Raw genomic sequence first — 20,400 nt, forward strand, 5'->3', positions numbered from 1 at the left:
ACAGACCCAGGCAGGTTCGGTAATACATCTAGATTAGTAGTGACTGAAATAGTAGTGTGTCTCACAGACCCAGGCAGGTTCGGTAATACATGTAGATTAGTAGTGACTGAAATAGTTGTGCATCTCACAGACCCAGGCAGGTTCGGTAATACATCTAGATTAGTAGTGACTGAAATAGTAGTGTGTCTCACAGACCCAGGCAGGTTCGGTAATACATCTAGATTAGTAGTGACTGAAATAGTAGTGCGTCTCAATGACCCACACAAGTTCGGTAATACATCTAGATTAGTAGTGACTGAAATAGTAGTGCATCTCACAGGCCCAGGCAAGTTCGGTAATACATCTAGAGTAGTAGTGACTGAAATAGTAGTGCGTCTCACAGACACAGACAAGTTCGGTAATACATCTAGAATAGTAGTGACTGAAACAGTAGTGTGTCTCACAGACCCAGGCAGGTTCGGTAATACATCTAGATTAGTAGTGACTGAAACAGTAGTGTGTCTCACAGACCCAGGCAGGTTCGGTAATACATCTAGATTAGTAGTGACTGAAATAGTAGTGTGTCTCACAGACCCAGGCAGGTTCGGTAATACATCTAGATTAGTAGTGACTGAAATAGTAGTGTGTCTCACAGACCCAAGCAGGTTCGGTAATACATCTAGATTAGTAGTGACTGAAATAGTAGTGTGTCTCACAGACCCAGACAAGTTCGGTAATGCATGTAGATTAGTAGTGACTGAAATAGTAGCGCGTCTCACAGACACAGACAAGTTCGGTAATACATCTAGATTAGTAGTGACTGCAATAGTAGTGCGTCTCACAGACACAGACAAGTTCGGTAATACATCTAGATTAGTAGTGACTGAAATAGTAGTGTGTCTCACAGACCCAGGCAGGTTCGGTAATACATCTAGATTAGTAGTGACTGAAATAGTAGTGTGTCTCACAGACCCAGACAAGTTCGGTAATGCATCTAGATTAGTAGTGACTGAAATAGTAGTGCATCTCACAGACACAGACAAGTTCGGTAATACATCTAGATTAGTAGTGACTGAAATAGTAGTTTGTCTCACAGACCCAGGCAAGTTCGGTAATACATCTAGATTAGTAGTGACTGAAATAGTAGTGTGTCTCACAGACCCAGGCAGGTTCGGTAATACATCTAGATTAGTATTGACTGAAATAGTAGTGCGTCTCACTGACCCAGACAAGTTCGGTAATACATCTAGATTAGTAGTGACTGAAATAGTAGTTTGTCTCACAGACCCAGGCAAGTTCGGTAATACATCTAGATTAGTAGTGACTGAAATAGTAGTGCGTCTCACTGACCCAGACAAGTTCGGTAATACATCTAGATTAGTAGTGACTGAAATAGTAGTCCGTCTCACTGACCCAGACAAGTTCGGTAATACATCTAGATTAGTAGTGACTGAAATAGTAGTGCATCTCACAGGCCCAGGCAAGTTCGGTAATACATCTAGATTAGTAGTGACTGAAATAGTAGTGTGTCTCACAGACCCAGGCAGGTTCGGTAATACATCTAGATTAGTAGTGACTGAAATAGTAGTGTGTCTCACAGACCCTGGCAGGTTCGGTAATACATCTAGATTAGTAGTGACTGAAATAGTAGTGCGTCTCAATGACCCAGACAAGTACGGTAATACATCTAGATTAGTAGTGACTGAAATATTAGTGCGTCTCACAGACCCAGATAAGTTTGGTAATACATCTAGATTAGTAGTGACTGAAATAGTAGTGTGTCTCACAGACCCAGGCAGGTTCGGTAATACATCTAGATTAGTAGTGACTGAAATAGTAGTGCATCTCACAGACCCAGGCAAGTTCGGTAATACGTCTTGATTAATAGTGACTGAAATAGTAGTGTGTCTCACAGACCCAGGCAAGTTCGGTAATACATCTAGATTAGTAGTGACTGAAATAGTAGTGCATCTCACAGGCCCAGGCAAGTTCGGTAATACATCTAGAGTAGTAGTGACTGAAATAGTAGTGCGTCTCACAGACACAGACAAGTACGGTAATACATCTAGATTAGTAGTGACTGAAATAGTAGTGCGTCTCACAGACCCAGATAAGTTTGGTAATACATCTAGATTAGTAGTGACTGAAATAGTAGTGTGTCTCACTGACCCAGACAAGTTCGGTAATACATCTAGATTAGTAGTGACTGAAATAGTAGTGCATCTCACAGACCCAGGCAAGTTCGGTAATACGTCTTGATTAATAGTGACTGAAATAGTAGTGTGTTTCACAGACCCAGGCAAGTTGGGTAATACATCTAGATTAGTAGTGACTGAAATAGTAGTTTGTCTCACAGACCCAGGCAAGTTCGGTAATACATCTAGATTAGTAGTGACTGAAACAGTAGTGTGTCTCACAGGCCTAGGCAAGTTCGGTAATACATCTAGATTAGTAGTGACTGAAATAGTAGTGCGTCTCACTGACCCAGACAAGTTCGGTAATACATCTAGATTAGTAGTGACTGAAATAGTAGTGTGTTTCACCGACCCAGACAAGTTCGGTAATACATCTAGATTAGTAGTGACTGAAATAGTAGTGTGTCTCACAGACCCAGGCAAGTTCGGTAATACATCTAGATTAGTAGTGACTGAAACAGTAGTGTGTCTCACAGACCCAGGCAGGTTCGGTAATGCATCTAGATTAGTAGTGACTGAAATAGTAGTGCGTCTCAATGACCCACACAAGTTCGGTAATACATCTAGATTAGTAGTGACTGAAATAGTAGTGCATCTCACAGGCCCAGGCAAGTTCGGTAATACATCTAGAGTAGTAGTGACTGAAATAGTTGTGCGTCTCACAGACACAGACAAGTACGGTAATACATCTAGATTAGTAGTGACTGAAATAGTAGTGCGTATCACAGACCCAGATAAGTTTGGTAATACATCTAGATTAGTAGTGACTGAAATAGTAGTGTGTCTCACTGACCCAGACAAGTTCGGTAATACATCTAGATTAGTAGTTACTGAAATAGTAGTGCATCTCACAGACCCAGGCAAGTTCGGTAATACGTCTTGATTAATAGTGACTGAAATAGTAGTGTGTCTCACAGACCCAGGCAAGTTCGGTAATACATCTAGATTAGTAGTGACTGAAATAGTAGTGCATCTCACAGACCCAGACAAGTTTGGTAATACATCTAGATTAGTAGTGACTGAAATAGTAGTGTGTCTCACAGACCCAGGCAGGTTCGGTAATACATCTAGATTAGTAGTGACTGAAATAGTAGTGTGTCTCACAGACCCAGACAAGTTCGGTAATACATCTAGATTAGTAGTGACTGAAATAGTAGTGTGTTTCACAGACCCAGGCAAGTTGGGTAATACATCTAGATTAGTAGTGACTGAAATAGTAGTTTGTCTCACAGACCCAGGCAAGTTCGGTAATACATCTAGATTAGTAGTGACTGAAACAGTAGTGTGTCTCACAGGCCTAGGCAAGTTCGGTAATACATCTAGATTAGTAGTGACTGAAATAGTAGTGCGTCTCACTGACCCAGACAAGTTCGGTAATACATCTAGATTAGTAGTGACTGAAATAGTAGTGTGTTTCACCGACCCAGACAAGTTCGGTAATACATCTAGATTAGTAGTGACTGAAATAGTAGTGTGTCTCACAGACCCAGGCAAGTTCGGTAATACATCTAGATTAGTAGTGACTGAAACAGTAGTGTGTCTCACAGACCCAGGCAGGTTCGGTAATACATCTAGATTAGTAGTGACTGAAATAGTAGTGCATCTCACAGACACAGACAAGTTCGGTAATACATCTAGATTAGTAGTGACTGCAATAGTAGTGCGTCTCACAGACACAGACAAGTTCGGTAATACATCTAGATTAGTAGTGACTGAAATAGTAGTGCGTCTCACAGACACAGACAAGTACGGTAATACATCTAGATTAGTAGTGACTGAAATAGTAGTGTGTCTCACAGACCCAGACAAGTTGGGTAATACATCTAGATTAGTAGTGACTGAAATAGTAGTGCATCTCACAGACCCAGGCAGGTTCGGTAATACATCTAGATTAGTAGTGACTGAAATAGTAGTGCGTCTCACAGACCCAGATAAGTTTGGTAATACATCTAGATTAGTAGTGACTGAAATAGTAGTGTGTCTCACAGACCCAGGCAGGTTCGGTAATACATCTAGATTAGTAGTGACTGAAATAGTAGTGCATCTCACAGACCCAGGCAAGTTCGGTAATACGTCTTGATTAATAGTGACTGAAATAGTAGTGTGTCTCACAGACCCAGGCAAGTTCGGTAATACATCTAGATTAGTAGTGACTGAAATAGTAGTGCATCTCACAGGCCCAGGCAAGTTCGGTAATACATCTAGAGTAGTAGTGACTGAAATAGTAGTGCGTCTCACAGACACAGACAAGTACGGTAATACATCTAGATTAGTAGTGACTGAAATAGTAGTGCGTCTCACTGACCCAGACAAGTTTGGTAATACATCTAGATTAGTAGTGACTGAAATAGTAGTGTGTCTCACTGACCCAGACAAGTTCGGTAATACATCTAGATTAGTAGTGACTGAAATAGTAGTGCATCTCACAGACCCAGGCAAGTTCGGTGTCGTCTTGATTAATAGTGACTGAAATAGTAGTGTGTTTCACAGACCCAGGCAAGTTGGGTAATACATCTAGATTAGTAGTGACTGAAATAGTAGTTTGTCTCACAGACCCAGGCAAGTTCGGTAATACATCTAGATTAGTAGTGACTGAAACAGTAGTGTGTCTCACAGACCCAGGCAGGTTCGGTAATGCATCTAGATTAGTAGTGACTGAAATAGTAGTGCGTCTCAATGACCCACACAAGTTCGGTAATACATCTAGATTAGTAGTGACTGAGATAGTAGTGCATCTCACAGGCCCAGGCAAGTTCGGTAATACATCTAGAGTAGTAGTGACTGAAATAGTAGTGTGTCTCACAGACCCAGGCAAGTTCGGTAATACATCTAGATTAGTAGTGACTGAAACAGTAGTGTGTCTCACAGACCCAGGCAGGTTCGGTAATGCATCTAGATTAGTAGTGACTGAAATAGTAGTGCGTCTCAATGACCCACACAAGTTCGGTAATACTTCTAGATTAGTAGTGACTGAAATAGTAGTGCATCTCACAGGCCCAGGCAAGTTCGGTAATACATCTAGAGTAGTAGTGACTGAAATAGTTGTGCGTCTCACAGACACAGACAAGTACGGTAATACATCTAGATTAGTAGTGACTGAAATAGTAGTGCGTCTCACAGACCCAGATAAGTTTGGTTATACATCTAGATTAGTAGTGACTGAAATAGTAGTGTGTCTCACTGACCCAGACAAGTTCGGTAATACATCTAGATTAGTAGTGACTGAAATAGTAGTGCATCTCACAGACCCAGGCAAGTTCGGTAATACGTCTTGATTAATAGTGACTGAAATAGTAGTGTGTCTCACAGACCCAGGCAAGTTCGGTAATACATCTAGATTAGTAGTGACTGAAATAGTAGTGCATCTCACAGACCCAGACAGGTTTGGTAATACATCTAGATTAGTAGTGACTGAAATAGTAGTGTGTCTCACAGACCCAGGCAGGTTCGGTAATACATCTAGATTAGTAGTGACTGAAATAGTAGTGTGTCTCACAGACCCAGACAAGTTCGGTAATACATCTAGATTAGTAGTGACTGAAATAGTAGTGTGTTTCACAGACCCAGGCAAGTTGGGTAATACATCTAGATTAGTAGTGACTGAAATAGTAGTTTGTCTCACAGACCCAGGCAAGTTCGGTAATACATCTAGATTAGTAGTGACTGAAACAGTAGTGTGTCTCACAGGCCTAGGCAAGTTCGGTAATACATCTAGATTAGTAGTGACTGAAATAGTAGTGCGTCTCACTGACCCAGACAAGTTCGGTAATACATCTAGATTAGTAGTGACTGAAATAGTAGTGTGTTTCACCCAGACAAGTTCGGTAATACATCTAGATTAGTAGTGACTGAAATAGTAGTGTGTCTCACAGACCCAGGCAAGTTCGGTAATACATCTAGATTAGTAGTGACTGAAACAGTATTGTGTCTCACAGACCCAGGCAGGTTCGGTAATACATCTAGATTAGTAGTGACTGAAACAGTAGTGTGTCTCACAGACCCAGGCAGGTTCGGTAATACATCTAGATTAGTAGTGACTGAAATAGTAGTGCATCTCACAGACACAGACAAGTTCGGTAATACATCTAGATTAGTAGTGACTGCAATAGTAGTGCGTCTCACAGACACAGACAAGTTCGGTAATACATCTAGATTAGTAGTGACTGAAATAGTAGTGCGTCTCACAGACACAGACAAGTACGGTAATACATCTAGATTAGTAGTGACTGAAATAGTAGTGTGTCTCACAGTCCCAGACAAGTTGGGTAATACATCTAGATTAGTAGTGACTGAAATAGTAGTGCATCTCACAGACCCAGGCAGGTTCGGTAATACATCTAGATTAGTAGTGACTGAAATAGTAGTGCATCTCACTGACCCAGACAAGTTCGGTAATACGTCTTGATTAATAGTGACTGAAATAGTAGTGTGTCTCACAGACCCAGGCAAGTTCGGTAATACATCTAGATTAGTAGTGACTGAAACAGTAGTGCATCTCACAGACCCAGACAAGTTCTGTAATGCATCTAGATTAGTAGTGACTGAAATAGTAGTGCATCTCACAGACCCAGACAAGTTTGGTAATGCATCTAGATTAGTAGTGACTGAAACAGTAGTGCGTCTCACAGACCCAGACAAGTTCGGTAATACATCTAGATTAGTAGTGACTGAAATAGTAGTGCGTCTCACTGACCCAGACAAGTTCGGTAATACATCTAGATTAGTAGTGACTGAAATAGTAGTGCGTCTCACAGACACAGACAAGTTCGGTAATACATCTAGATTAGTAGTGACTGAAATAGTAGTTTGTCTCACAGACCCAGGCAAGTTCGGTAATACATCTAGATTAGTAGTGACTGAAACAGTAGTGTGTCTCACAGGCCTAGGCAAGTTCGGTAATACATCTAGATTAGTAGTGACTGAAATAGTAGTGCGTCTCACTGACCCAGACAAGTTCGGTAATACATCTAGATTAGTAGTGACTGAAATAGTAGTGTATTTCACAGACCCAGGCAAGTTGGGTAATACATCTAGATTAGTAGTGACTGAAATAGTAGTTTGTCTCACAGACCCAGGCAAGTTCGGTAATACATCTAGATTAGTAGTGACTGAAACAGTAGTGTGTCTCACAGGCCTAGGCAAGTTCGGTAATACATCTAGATTAGTAGTGACTGAAATAGTAGTGCGTCTCACTGACCCAGACAAGTTCGGTAATACATCTAGATTAGTAGTGACTGTAAGAGTAGTGTCTCTCACAGACCCAGGCAAGTTCGGTAATACATCTAGATTAGTAGTGACTGAAATAGTAGTGTGTCTCACAGACCCAGGCAGGTTCGGTAATACATCTAGATTAGTAGGGACTGAAATAGTAGTGCGTCTCACTGACCCAGACAAGTTCGGTAATACATCTAGATTAGTAGTGACTGAAATAGTAGTGTGTCTCACAGACCCAGGCAGGTTCGGTAATACATCTAGATTAGTAGTGACTGAAATAGTAGTGTGTCTCACAGACCCAGGCAGGTTCGGTAATACATCTAGATTAGTAGTGACTGAAATAGTAGTGCGTCTCACTGACCCAGACAAGTTCGGTAATACATCTAGATTAGTAGTGACTGAAATAGTAGTGTGTCTCACAGACCCAGGCAGGTTCGGTAATACATCTAAATTAGTAGTGACTGAAATAGTACTTTGTCTCACAGCCCCAGGCAAGTTCGGTTATACATCTAGATTAGTAGTGACTGAAATAGTAGTGTGTCTCACAGACCCAGGCAGGTTTGGTAATACATCTAGATTAGTAGTGACTGAAACAGTAGTGTGTCTCACAGACCCAGGCAGGTTCGGTAATACATCTAGATTAGTAGTGACTGAAATAGTAGTGTGTCTCACCGACCCAGACAAGTTCAGTAATACATCTAGATTAGTAGGGACTGAAATAGTAGTGTGTCTCACAGACCCAGTCAAGTTCGGTAATACATCTAGATTAGTAGTGACTGAAATAGTAGTGTGTCTCACCGACCCAGACAAGTTCGGTAATACATCTAGATTAGTAGTGACTGAAACAGTAGTGTGTCTCACAGACCCAGACAAGTTCGGTAATACATCTAGATTAGTAGTGACTGAAATAGTAGTGTGTCTCACCGACCCAGACAAGTTCGGTAATACATCTAGATTAGTAGTGACTGAAACAGTAGTGTGTCTCACCGACCCAGGCAAGTTCGGTAATACATCTAGATTAGTAGTGACTGAAATAGTAGTGTGTCTCACAGACCCAGGCAGGTTCGGTAATACATCTAGATTAGTATTGACTGAAATAGTAGTGCGTCTCAATGACCCAGACAAGTTCGGTAATACATCTAGATTAGTAGTGACTGAAATAGTAGTGTGTCTCACAGACCCAGACAAGTTGGGTAATACATCTAGATTAGTAGTGACTGAAATAGTAGTGTGTCTCACAGGCCCAGGCAAGTTCGGTAATACATCTAGGTTAGTAGTGACTGAAATAGTAGTGCATCTCCCAGGCCCAGGCAAGTTCGGTAATACATCTAGATTAGTAGTGACTGAAATAGTAGTGCGTCTCACTGACCCAGACAAGTTTGGTAATACATCTAGATTAGTAGTGACTGAAATAGTAGTGCATCTCACAGACCCAGGCAAGTTCGGTAATACATCTAGATTAGTAGTGACTGAGTTTGCTCCTGTCATCCATGTTTCTATGGCTGGTAATGGTTTCACGATGGGCCTTTTATAGAACCATTTTTGAACAGATATTTAAATATCACACTCGATCGTAGAACCGTGTCATTTAATAATACTATGAATACTTTATTAAAATAAGTCTCAATCATTTTGAAAGAAAACTTAAAGGATATCAATCCTTTGTTTATAATAATTTATATTTTCCACAATGTGATAAAGGCAAGAAAGTTCTGACAGGATTAAGGTTTTTTTTAGTTTCCCAGTGGAATTTCAGTTTTACAACAGGATGATTTTTATAATGCATTTATTAGTCAGAGTAAAATTACTTTACTTATAAAACACAATTAGGGGCTATTTAGCAGATTAATACATATCTTTGTGTTTTAGAAGACATTATCACAGCCTGTTTTGAATTTTCAAGGTTTTCAGCCAATGTTGAAGTAGTATTTTTAGGTTGTTACAAGCCTAACAACTACTAGGACCCTTACAGGCTTAGTCACATACCCTAAACCATTTGGTTCCCTGAGTATCATGGCTGTCTATACGCAGAGGGCATGTCGACATGGGGTAACTAAGGATTTGTCGGTGGGGTGTTAGGATAATAACTTACTTATTGAGGGCCTCTGTCCATAAGGGGCATGGGGGCCAGACTGGGGGGTAAATTTATGATTTCCCATCTGATTGTCAAGGTTTCGTTTGAATATGATCAGGGATGAACTGTATTTTACATGGATGTGAAGTATATTCCATAGTGTGGGCATCCTTTGGGACATATATGTGTCTATCCAGCAGTTTCTGTTTGTCACAAGTGAAGTTCATATCCCTGGATCTAGTGTTTTTGGTGCTTGTTTTAAACATGTGCAACACTTCCTTCAGGGCTGGGCTTGAGGAAGCCCTCTAAGTCAGGCAAAGATCCCCTCTCCATAGTCTCTATAAGACTAAATACAAAGACAGAGCCAATAGGTGATCACTGTAAGACAGGGTACTTGTGCCCTGAATTCTGCAGGTGAGAAACCTTTGTGGGCATTCCAAACGTTGCAAGTGTTTAGTTAGATACATGCCAAAGGGGGGGGGGGGGTTGTATTCAATGATGGGTCTGATACAGGCTGAGTAGAGTGGTACTAGGAGGGCAGTGTATTCAATGACCAGTCTGATACAGGCTGAGTACAGTGGTACTATAAGGGCATTGTATTCAATGATAGGTCTGATACAGGCTGAGTACAGTGGTACTATAAGGGCATTGTATTCAATGACAGGTCTGATACAGGCTGAGTACAGTGGTACTATAAGGGCATTGTATTCAGTGATGGGTCTGATACAGGCTGAGTGCAGTGGTTCATAGGTTCATAGGTTTATACTAGGCTATCTGCCCTAAGGCATTTATAAGCCTAGCCCAAATTTTTGTGGCTTACGCCACCCCTTATATGAAAAAATACTGTGCCCATTAGTTTGTTGTGCCTCTGTCCAGCAGTGACACAGAGATGATTCCCGGGATAAACCTACGATCTCCCATCCACAGGTCAAGATTTCTCTTGAACAGAGCCAGCGAGGTGCTCTGCCTCACATGGATCGGGATTTTATTCCACAGCATAGGGAGTCTCTGAGTGATAAATCTATCCCTCCAGCATGTCCTATTTATATCCGTGCTAAGGTTTAAGTCACTTGCTCTAGTGGTTTTGGTGGATTTGGATTTTTTGAGGTGGAGCATGTCCATTAATTCCGGGTTGGACATGGCCTTGTATGTCAGGCACATGTCACCTCTGAGCAGACGGTATGCAACTGAATAGAGCTGGAGTTTCTTCAATCTGGCAGCATATGACAGATTTTGGAGTCCCTTTATCCTTTTGGTGAGGAACTTTTGGGGTCTCTCCAATTGCTGCAGATGTCGGGTGAGATACATCCTGAATGGGGCATTGTACTCGATCATTGGTCTGATAAGTGAAGAGTACAGGGAACAATGACCTCACTAGATCTGGATGTGAATCCTTCATGATCAGGTGGGCAATGTAGAAGGTCTTTCTAACCACTTTAGCAATGTGAGTGTCAAAAGAAAGGCCACTGTCAACCTGGGTCCCCAGGTCCCTGATAACCTCTTCTGTGCTTAGTGGATTGCCACCTATATGGTAGCTTGGGGTTACCTTGTTTTTCCCGAAGGGTATGACTATACATTTTTGGCGTTTAACTTCAGGCCATGGCTCTGGCACCAGCTATCTGTTTCCGTGAGTCCCTTCTGAAGGATATCCGTGTCCGATGCACTTTCCACTATGGCCCAGTTTGCAGTCGCCTGCAAACTTTGTCAGCCAAAGTCCTTCCATGTTGGCCTGTACTTCTGAGAAGTAGATGCCGAACAATAGGGGCCAAGGACCGAGCCCTGTGGGACACCACTTGTGACCGCTTGGAGTCTGACATAGCGCCAGCAACTCTAACCCTGTGGGTTCTGTCCTTAAGCCAGTTTGCAACCCATCTTGTGACATATGGGTTTACATTTAAGCTGGTAAGTTTTTCTACAATACCCGAGTGGGGTATTGTGTCGAAGGCCTTTGCAAGGTCAAGGTAGGCTGTATGGACTGCCTTTCCCTCATCAATGTCCTTGGTGACTGTTTCGAAGAAGTCGACCAAGTTCAAAAGGCATGATCTGCCCTTGACGAAGCCAAACTGGGTCAGGTCCAATGTCTGCAAGTCCCCTATATCTTTGTTTATGAGCTCCATTATGATCCTCTCCATAGCTTTGCAGACTAGACTTGTTAAGCTTATGGGGCGGTAATTACCAGGGTTCGTAGAGGCACCGCCTTTGTGGAGTGGGACCACAGTTGCCATACGCCACTCCTTGGGCATGTATCCTGTGGTAAGGCTGAGATTAAACAGCTGCTTTATGTGCGGGTTTAATTCCTCATTTAGCTCGTGTAGCACACAGCCGGGGACACCATCCGGTCCCATTGATGCTGTGTTTTTAGCTTTAGAGAGAGCAGCTTTCACCTGGGCATTTGAGATGTCTGGGAGGCTACACTCTGCTGGGATAGTTATCTCTCCTTTAGGGGAGGGGGGTGTAGTTTGCACTGAACCTGTCTGCCAGTATGTTGGCAATGTCTGTGGGTTCAGTGATTTTTTATCATTTTGGACTAATTCTGAGCATATCTGGGAGTTTCCACCCAGGTTCCTAACATAGCTGAAAAAGGCCTTATGATTGTCCTTTGAATCCATGGCAATTTTTCTCTCAAAATTGGCCTTAGTTGATTTTATGAGTGCTCGTATTTTTTACTAATAATGATCAGGGGTGACTTCCCTTTTATGGATTTTGTTCTATCATGTAATAGCTTTCTCCTCTTATTGTAAAGTTTGTTAATGGCTGGGGTCCACCAGACTGGACGCTTGCCCTCTGTGGAAAGAGTCTTGGTTTTATTTGGGATTGCCTGATCCATGCAGTCCTGGAGGTGTTCATAGAAGGCATTTGTAAGGGCTTCCGCAGCTTTGGTTGTGGTTTCCACTGGCTCAGGGACCTTGAAGGATACCACACCAGTCTTGAGTAGTGTGAAGTTTGCTTTAGAGAAGTTCTTCACTGTGGGCTTTTTGTTTGGGGTGGGGCGGGATGTGGATTTCCAGTGAGATTAGTTTATGATCAGATCTCACCAATGAGGGATATACTTCCGGTGTGGAGCATTTTGTCCCCATGTTTGTGATAATGAGATCTAGTATATTTTTTCCTCTCGTGGGAACAGTGACTAGCTGTTCCATGGCATTTGAATTTATGAACTCCAGGAACCGTTGGGCTAGAAAGTTAGGGCTTGAGTAATGTTCCCAGTCTATATTCGGGTAGTTGAAGTCAGCCAATATGATGGTGTTTGGAGATACATTTATACCCTCCAGTGTCTTCAGGAAGGCTGTGTGGGGTTCCTGAGTTTGAGAGGGTGGCCTGTAGCATGCTACAAATTGTAGAGCAGTTTTGCCTATGGTTAGTTGCACCTGGATGGTTTCTGAAGCTTTGTGCATTGCCACCAACCTGGAGGTGTGGGTATCCTTTATGAATATGGATACACCCCCTCCTTTTGTGCCGTGGTCCGGGTTTTGGGGCCGGAACGCATGATATGAGGTAAAACCTAATAGTGCCAGGGTGCTCTCAGGAGCCTTGAACCAGGTTTCAATTACAGCACAGACATCGATGTTCTCCATACTGAGAAGGGCCTCGCCTCGAGTGCGTGCATTTTGAGATTTAGACTTCTGGCATTGAGCAGCATTACCCTCAGTTTCTTCCCATTTTGTTTTCTAGGGTGGTAGGTTTAGAATTTGAGCCTTGCCTAAAAAGGCACTATGGGGTGGCAAGAGCCTTAGCCAATATCCGAATCCCAGGGTGACAGGTGCAAGCCGTCCTCATGAAGCAGCGTGGCTTGTCAAGCATGTCATCCCAGGCAGACAGACACTGGATCCCCTTTGAATGACACCAGACATTAAGCCAATTGTTAAAGCTGATCATCTTGTCTCTATATTGTGGCATCATTCTTGGTGAAGGAAGGATACTGCTCAGGGTCAGGGTCATACCTGCCTGGGCTACATAATCAGAGAGCTCCTCTATGTCTCTTTTCATGTAGTCCAGGGAGGTACGTCTCAGGTCGTTCACACCAGCATGGACAATGACTGTGTCATATTTGTACTTGCCGTGGAGTGACCAGAGTGCTTGTGTTATGTGGCGGATTCTAGCACCCGATAGGCAGCTTACTGTGACCCTGTCCTTGTTCAGCCTGGTGAGTGGGACATCAGAGTGTCTGACTATGGAGTCACCTATGACAAGTATGTTTGGTGTTGTATTTGGCCTTAAGGGCTGTGACTGCTTTGCACACTGCTTTTGTGGTTTATGTGTTGCTTGTGGGGTGTCTTGAGGTAGCAGTTGCAGTGGTGCTATAAGGGCTTTGTATTCAATGATGGATCTGATACAGGCTGAGTACAGTGGTACTATAAGTTTCTGGGACCTGGATGCCATACTCTTACCTTGAAGTTCAGTAACATTGATTGATTTTATTACTATCTTGGCTACATGTTGGTTAAAGGCCAGCTTGGTGTCTATGCATATTCCTAGATCTCTTACTAATAGGTTGAGTCCTAGGGGCATTTTATCGATGTAATTAATTTGGGGTGACAGTTTCTCAAAGGGCATTATAATGCATTTTTTTGGCATTGAGTTTTAGGCCTTTGATTTGCCATCATTCATATGGGGACAGATTTGTCTCCCAGAGGTTACTGCACCTTTGAAACAGATGCACATTTATGTCTAACAAAGCACCTCATTGGCCCTCTTCAAAAGCAGTTTGGACGATTGGATGGGTAATTATAAATTCACCCCGGGGGTTCCACGTGTCCCTCTTGGACAGGGGCAATAGGTGCTGATCGTGGAAGTAAGGCTTGTAAGTGCCCTAGGGCCATTTTCCTAGTAACTTCTTATGACCCTATGGAACCCACTTGCAAGATGTTGGTCTCTTGGGGAATCCTTAACAGCTCCTGATTTACAATCATCTGTGAACTTGGTGAGCTAGAGGTTTCAAATGTTAGCCTTGACATATGAGAAATAGATGCTAAACAGGAGTGGGCCCAGCACGGAACCTTTGGGTATGCCACTGGTGACTGGTCTTTTGGTGAGGTGGTCTCACCAATCCTGAAGTTTTGGGTCCTGTCTTTTAACCAGCTGTCAGTCCAGCAAGTTATGTAATGATTCATACCTAGTGCAGAGATCTTGTTACAGTGGATTGTATGATGTAGAGTATTATTAAAAGAAATTACTTTCAGATAAGACAGAACATAGTAATGGGCTGGCCTACCTCTTTCCCCTTTAAGTCATGTGATATATCGACTTAGTATTAATGCAAAAAAAATGTAATAATTAATAATGTAAAAAAGCAATAATATACTAGCAAACAGCATTGTTCATACAAAGTAGGAGCTCATATGAGTTCTGTCTGGAGCTGCACAGATGTCATTATTGCTCAGTGATATCAGATGTCTGTGCATGTCTAGGTGTATCTGCCAAAAACATGTGATATAGCATGCTGTTTAAACAGCACAAGGGAGTTGGTGGCAAATGTGTAAGAAAACAAAAAGAAGTATTTTTTTATTTTTTTCTAAATATTGATCAGCAGTTAGTTTTTAATGTGAAAATCTGACTGGGCTAATGTTCTCTTTTTAGAGGAGGGCCAGGGAGAAAATCTGCTCTCACTGTGGCATGAAGTCTAAGTGAAGTGAGCTTAGGGAAAAAGACCATCTAATGCAAAGTTCAAATCCAGTTTACAGATATTTTCGGGAGGAGTTGACATAATGGTTAAGGTGTTCACCTCACAGAAATAAAGTTCAGGGTTTGAGTCTCACCTTTGAGGAAAATTGGCTTGGCTTAAATTGGCAACAAAAATATGAGCTCAGCAACACAGCTTCAACAAAAAGGCTTGTTTAATCAGACAAAGCTTTCAGGTACAAAAAACATTCTTCAAACTGGCCCCACAAGGGCAGTAACTTAGTACTTACCTATGAAGTTTAAGACATGAAATTATGCATTTTTACCTAAGCACATGCCAGTTTACATACAATCATTTTTTTCAATAAGGGCATTAAAAAAATTTCTTACTTAACAGATTAAGTGAAGACTTTACCATATGTATATAAAATATAGTCATGTATATCATATTTATTAACTTACAGATGAGCATGGAGCTACTGGTACGAGTGGTAAGGAAGTTAATAACTAATGGGAATTACTAGAACCAGTGGATCTTCAGAATCAGCTGCAAATTGATTATGAAGACCAACTGGCTCTAGTAAAGAATTTTTCCTTGTTTTGCATGATATAGTTGAGGTCAAAGTGATAACAGCACCGAGTAAGAGAAGAAAGTTATTCTGATTGTTGTTAGGCGAACTGCCGATGAAAGTGCTCAATAAATTTGTGGAAGTGGTTGCTACCGGAGTGTTTCCTTGCTCAAGTGTGATTTATTGGTTTTGTTCCTGGTTTGGCTTCAGAGTTAAAATCTTGTGAAAAGTGGAGTCTTCAGTGTGGATTTTCAATGCTGGCATAGACAAGAAGATGATTAGAGTAATTAAAATGGGGGTGCTTGTCTCTTCTATGAGTGAATTGGGTACATACTGAAGGAGAGCAGGACAGGAGAGACGTAGATGTTGGGATTCTGTAGATGGGGAGGAGAGGTCATTGGCAGGGGGAAGAAAAACGGGAAGCAGCAGCTTAGGGGGGATCGGAAGTGGATTACAGTTTCTAATGAGAGAATGAGGGATTTAATAAATAAAGACAAAGGTGCAATTAAGTTTGGAGGGAGGAAAGACAAAGGGGGTACTAGGGGAATAAGATATAAAGTGAAGGCTGCCATGGAGGAAGGTAAGGAGGGATTTACTTGAGGCTTTGCAGGATCAACCAGATGAAGTTATTTACAACATAATCAGAACTTGTTATTTTGTCAAATGGAAGCTATATATTTTTTGTCCTGCAGTTAAACATGCAGTGATCTTGAGGCGAGAGTTGTGCGTTTGTAGGAGAGCTCATACAGGCTGTAGGCATAGCAGGAGCACTTGCGATCAGAAGACTCGTACTGTAGGTATGAATCTGAGGTGAGAATGGTGCTATTAGCACAGAAGTGTTAAACTAGCAGCTACCAGAAAAGGCTGAGAAGTAGGAAAAAAATAAACGTATGTTGTATGCGATTCCAGGAATATGAAAAACAAGCAGATGTTTTATGTGAGCGGAAGCAGTGTGTTTTTAAAATTGTAAAAGTAGTTACTACAGTACTTGTAAAGTTGAATACTTGTGCATTGGTGATTCTGTGTGCATGTACCAATTCAATAAATAGTGCCGTGCACGCAAATCTTATACAAATACACATTATTGGTTCATAGGTATGTACTAGGCTATCTACCAAAGGCATTTATAAGCCTAGCCAGAATGTGTTGGCTTTCGCCGCCCCCTTAGATTAGTTCCCTGTGCCTCTGCCCAGCAGCGCCACTGAAGTGATCCCCGGGGTAAACTTTCCGTTTCCCATCCACTCGTCAAGGTTTCTCTTGAAGAGTGTTAGCAAGGAGCTCTGCCTAATGCAGATTGGAGTCTTGTTCCAAAGCATGGGAAGTCTCTGGGACAGGAATCTGTCCCTCCAGCATGTCCTATTTATTGTTGTGGTGAGGTTTAGATCCCTAGAGCGTGTGGTTCGAGGGGATAAGGTTTTCTTTAGGTGGAGCATGTCCATCAATTCTGGGTTGGACATGGCCTTGTATGTCAGGCAGAGATCACCTCTGAGTAGGTGGTATGCAACCGAGTACAGCTGGAGTTTCTTCAGTCGAGCTGTATAGGGCATCTGTTTGAGGCCAGTGATCCTCTTGGTAAAGTACTTCTGTGGTCTTTCCAGCTGTTGCAGGTGTCTTGTAAGGTACATCCCAAATGGGGCATTGTACTCTATGTCGGGTCTGATGAGTAGAGGGGCACAATGACCTCTTTTGATCTGGAGACAACATAGAAGGATTTTCTAACCACCTTGGCAATGTGATTATCAAAGGAGAAATTACTATCTACTTGGGTCCCCAGATCCCTTATTACGTTTTCCATATTTAGGGGACTATCACCTATGTGGTAGTTTGTGGGTACTTTGTTTATTCCAAAGGGGATGACTATGCACTTTTTGGTTGCAGTAAAGATGTACTGAAGATGGATTTCCCATGTATACATATTTTTTTTTTGTTTTTTGTTTGTTTTTATCAAGTTAACACAATAACTTTTATGCCAGAAGAATGTGGAACTTTGACTATATTATTGATTTGCAAAATAAAATTAATCACGTGTCTCTTTAAGTCCACAGATGGGCAGAATGTGAAGGTCATCAGAGGTCATTGTCAGAGGATCACATGAATTCTGAATGCACTAAAAGGGTCACTGATAGCATGACAGTAGCAGGATATGAGGATGTTCTCCACCGAAACCAACAGAATAAGTACATGGAGTCTGACTTGAGTTTAAGCCAGAATAATGAGCTAAAAGGTCATCTACAAAGGCATGAAGTAAAGGAATTATGCAGATACAGTAACTGTAAACAGAGGGCTACATTTCCGTTTACTTGTAGAACACGTGTTAAAACCACTCAGAGAAATAATGGGTTTAACTCCTCTCACTGTTTGAATATTTTCAAGAAATGTAGAGTCAGTAAAAGTGATAACTATAAAAATATACAAGTAACACACCAACAGTTATTCACAGGAGGGAAACCTTATGAATATGGTTCACGTGCCAAAAGCTTCATAAAAAAGGATAAATCTATAATTATTCAAACTGGTGAGAAGCCATATAAGCGTGCTGTATGTGATAAGAATTTTACACAGAAGATTAACTTTACATTGCATGAGAATATCCACAAAACAGGAAAGCTGTTTAAATGTATCCCATGTGGCAAGAGTTTTGCCAGGAAAAGCAGCCTTACAAATCATGAACGAATGCATAGAGGAGACAAACCTTATAAATGCACCACATGTGATAAGAGTTATGCATGGAAGTGCAATCTCAGAAAACATGAGGGAATTCACAGTGGAGGGAAGCTATATAAATGTACCACATGTGGTAAAAGTTTTGCATGGAAACAGAACATTGCAGTCCACATGAAAACACATGTTGTGGATAACCCATGCAAGTGTAGCATAAGCGGCAAGAGCTTTCATCGGGAACACTGTACTGCATTCCACAAGCAGCTTCACACTGGGGATAAACTACACAAATATGATACATGTGACAAGAGCTTTACAGGGATGAGTGACCTTATAATTCACAAGAAAATCCATGGTGGGAACAAGTCCTGTAACTGTATCCATTGTGGCAAGAGTTTTGCCAGTAGAAGCAGTCTTACACAACATGAAAAAATCCATAGAGAGGTCAAACCTTATAAATGCACCATATGTGGTAAGGGTTTTGCATGGAGTAACACTCTCAAACAACATGCACAAATTCACAGTGGGGAGAAGCCATACAAATGTACCACATGCGGTAAAAGTTTTGCAAGGAAACATTACATTGCACTTCATATGAAAACTCATACTCTGGATAAGCCATATAAGTGTAATACATGTGGCAAGAGCTTTACTTGGAAGCACTGTATTACAATCCACAAAAAAACTCACACTGCAGATAAACCATACAAATGTGATACATGTGGCAAGAGTTTTACTCACAGATGCAACCTCAAAGCCCATGAAAACGTACACATTAAATCATATTTCTGTACCATGTGTAGCAAGAGTTTACACGGAAGGACCGCCTCACAATCCATGAGAAAAGTCACAGAGGAGAGAAGTCATATGAATGTACATCTTGTGGCAAACGTTATGCACGAAAGGACAGACTTGTTCTCCATAAGAGAAGACACATTACAAAAAGCATATAAATGTTCAATTTGTAGCAAGGATTTTACACAGAAGGACAACCTCCTAACCCACAAGAAAGTCCAAAGTGAAATAAATCCTATAACTGTACCACATGTGGAATGACTTTTATACAGAAGGTCTGCCTGAAAGGCCATGAGAAGAGCTACACTGGAATCCAGTGCGCAGTATTAGAACAGACCAGGATCAAGTATGCACTATTGGAGATAACTCTCTGTCACCCTTGCTATTCTGCCTTGCCATTAACCTGTTTACTTAACAACTTAGGCCATGGCTACAATTTGGCTTCTAGAAAACAACAAAGTCTAATGACTTCTCATCTTCTCTTTGTCGATAATTTAAAATTGTATAGCTCATCAGATGAGGAACTGAAAGCACAACTGCAGGTTGTCAAAACTTTTTCAGATGATATTGGAATGTCATTTGGTCTTGATAAATGTGCAAAAGCAACCTTTAAAAAAGGAAAATTGCAGCGCCAGGAAAACATCAGTTTGGGACAACAATGTGATATAAAAGAACTTGAGCAAGAGGGAGTGTATAAATGCTTGGGAATTGATGAAGGATCAGCAATAAAATGTGAACAAATGTGAATAAAGCTTAGTAAGGAGAACTTTAGAAGACTTAAATTAGTCCTAAAAACAGAATTGACACCTAGGAACAAGATCCAAGCCATATATCAGTTTGCTCTTCCTGTCCTAAGCTATAGGTATGGCGTGATTGATTGGCCCCAAAAAGTGCTGGATAGATTGGATATTAAAACAAGAAGGATGCTTCATGCTCACCAAATGATTTATAAATATCAATGTATACCAATATTATATAGTCCCCATTCTGAAGGAGGGATGGACCTCCTTGAAATTGATTACATGTATAGATCTGCAATCGTGGGACTCCACACATATCTACTGACCTCACAAGATCCAAATGTGGTGAACGTTGTGAAACATGAGGAGACTAAATCTAAGATGACATCTCTGCTTAATTTAGCAGAGGCATATCGACGTCAAGCAGGAATGGAAATCAAACCAGAAGTGGATAAAAAACAGGCAGCAACTGAATGTGCTAAAAAACAAAAGAAAGAATATAAGGTGAAGGATCAGATGAGAAGGCAAGAAATGTGGAATAAACATAAATATAG

The 20,400-nt window shown here is 41.5% G+C and overlaps 1 protein-coding gene across 1 annotated transcript in view; it reads left to right on the plus strand.

The window, feature by feature from the left end:
* The window catches only part of LOC122808368 (zinc finger protein 253-like), a 395,026-nt gene extending 375,533 nt beyond the window's left edge, over positions 1-19,493 (plus strand). Inside the window, exon 4 of the mRNA XM_044079338.1 lies at positions 17,689-19,493. Coding sequence (XP_043935273.1) covers positions 17,689-19,367 — 1,679 coding nt within the window. The 3' untranslated portion in view covers positions 19,368-19,493. The remainder of the gene's footprint in view (positions 1-17,688) is intronic.
* Positions 19,494-20,400: the final 907 nt, after the last annotated feature.

This window comes from Protopterus annectens, chromosome 1.part1, assembly GCF_019279795.1.
Source record: "Protopterus annectens isolate FY-2018-M chromosome 1.part1, PAN1.0, whole genome shotgun sequence".
In the NCBI taxonomy this organism is placed as follows: domain Eukaryota; kingdom Metazoa; phylum Chordata; order Ceratodontiformes; family Protopteridae; genus Protopterus; species Protopterus annectens.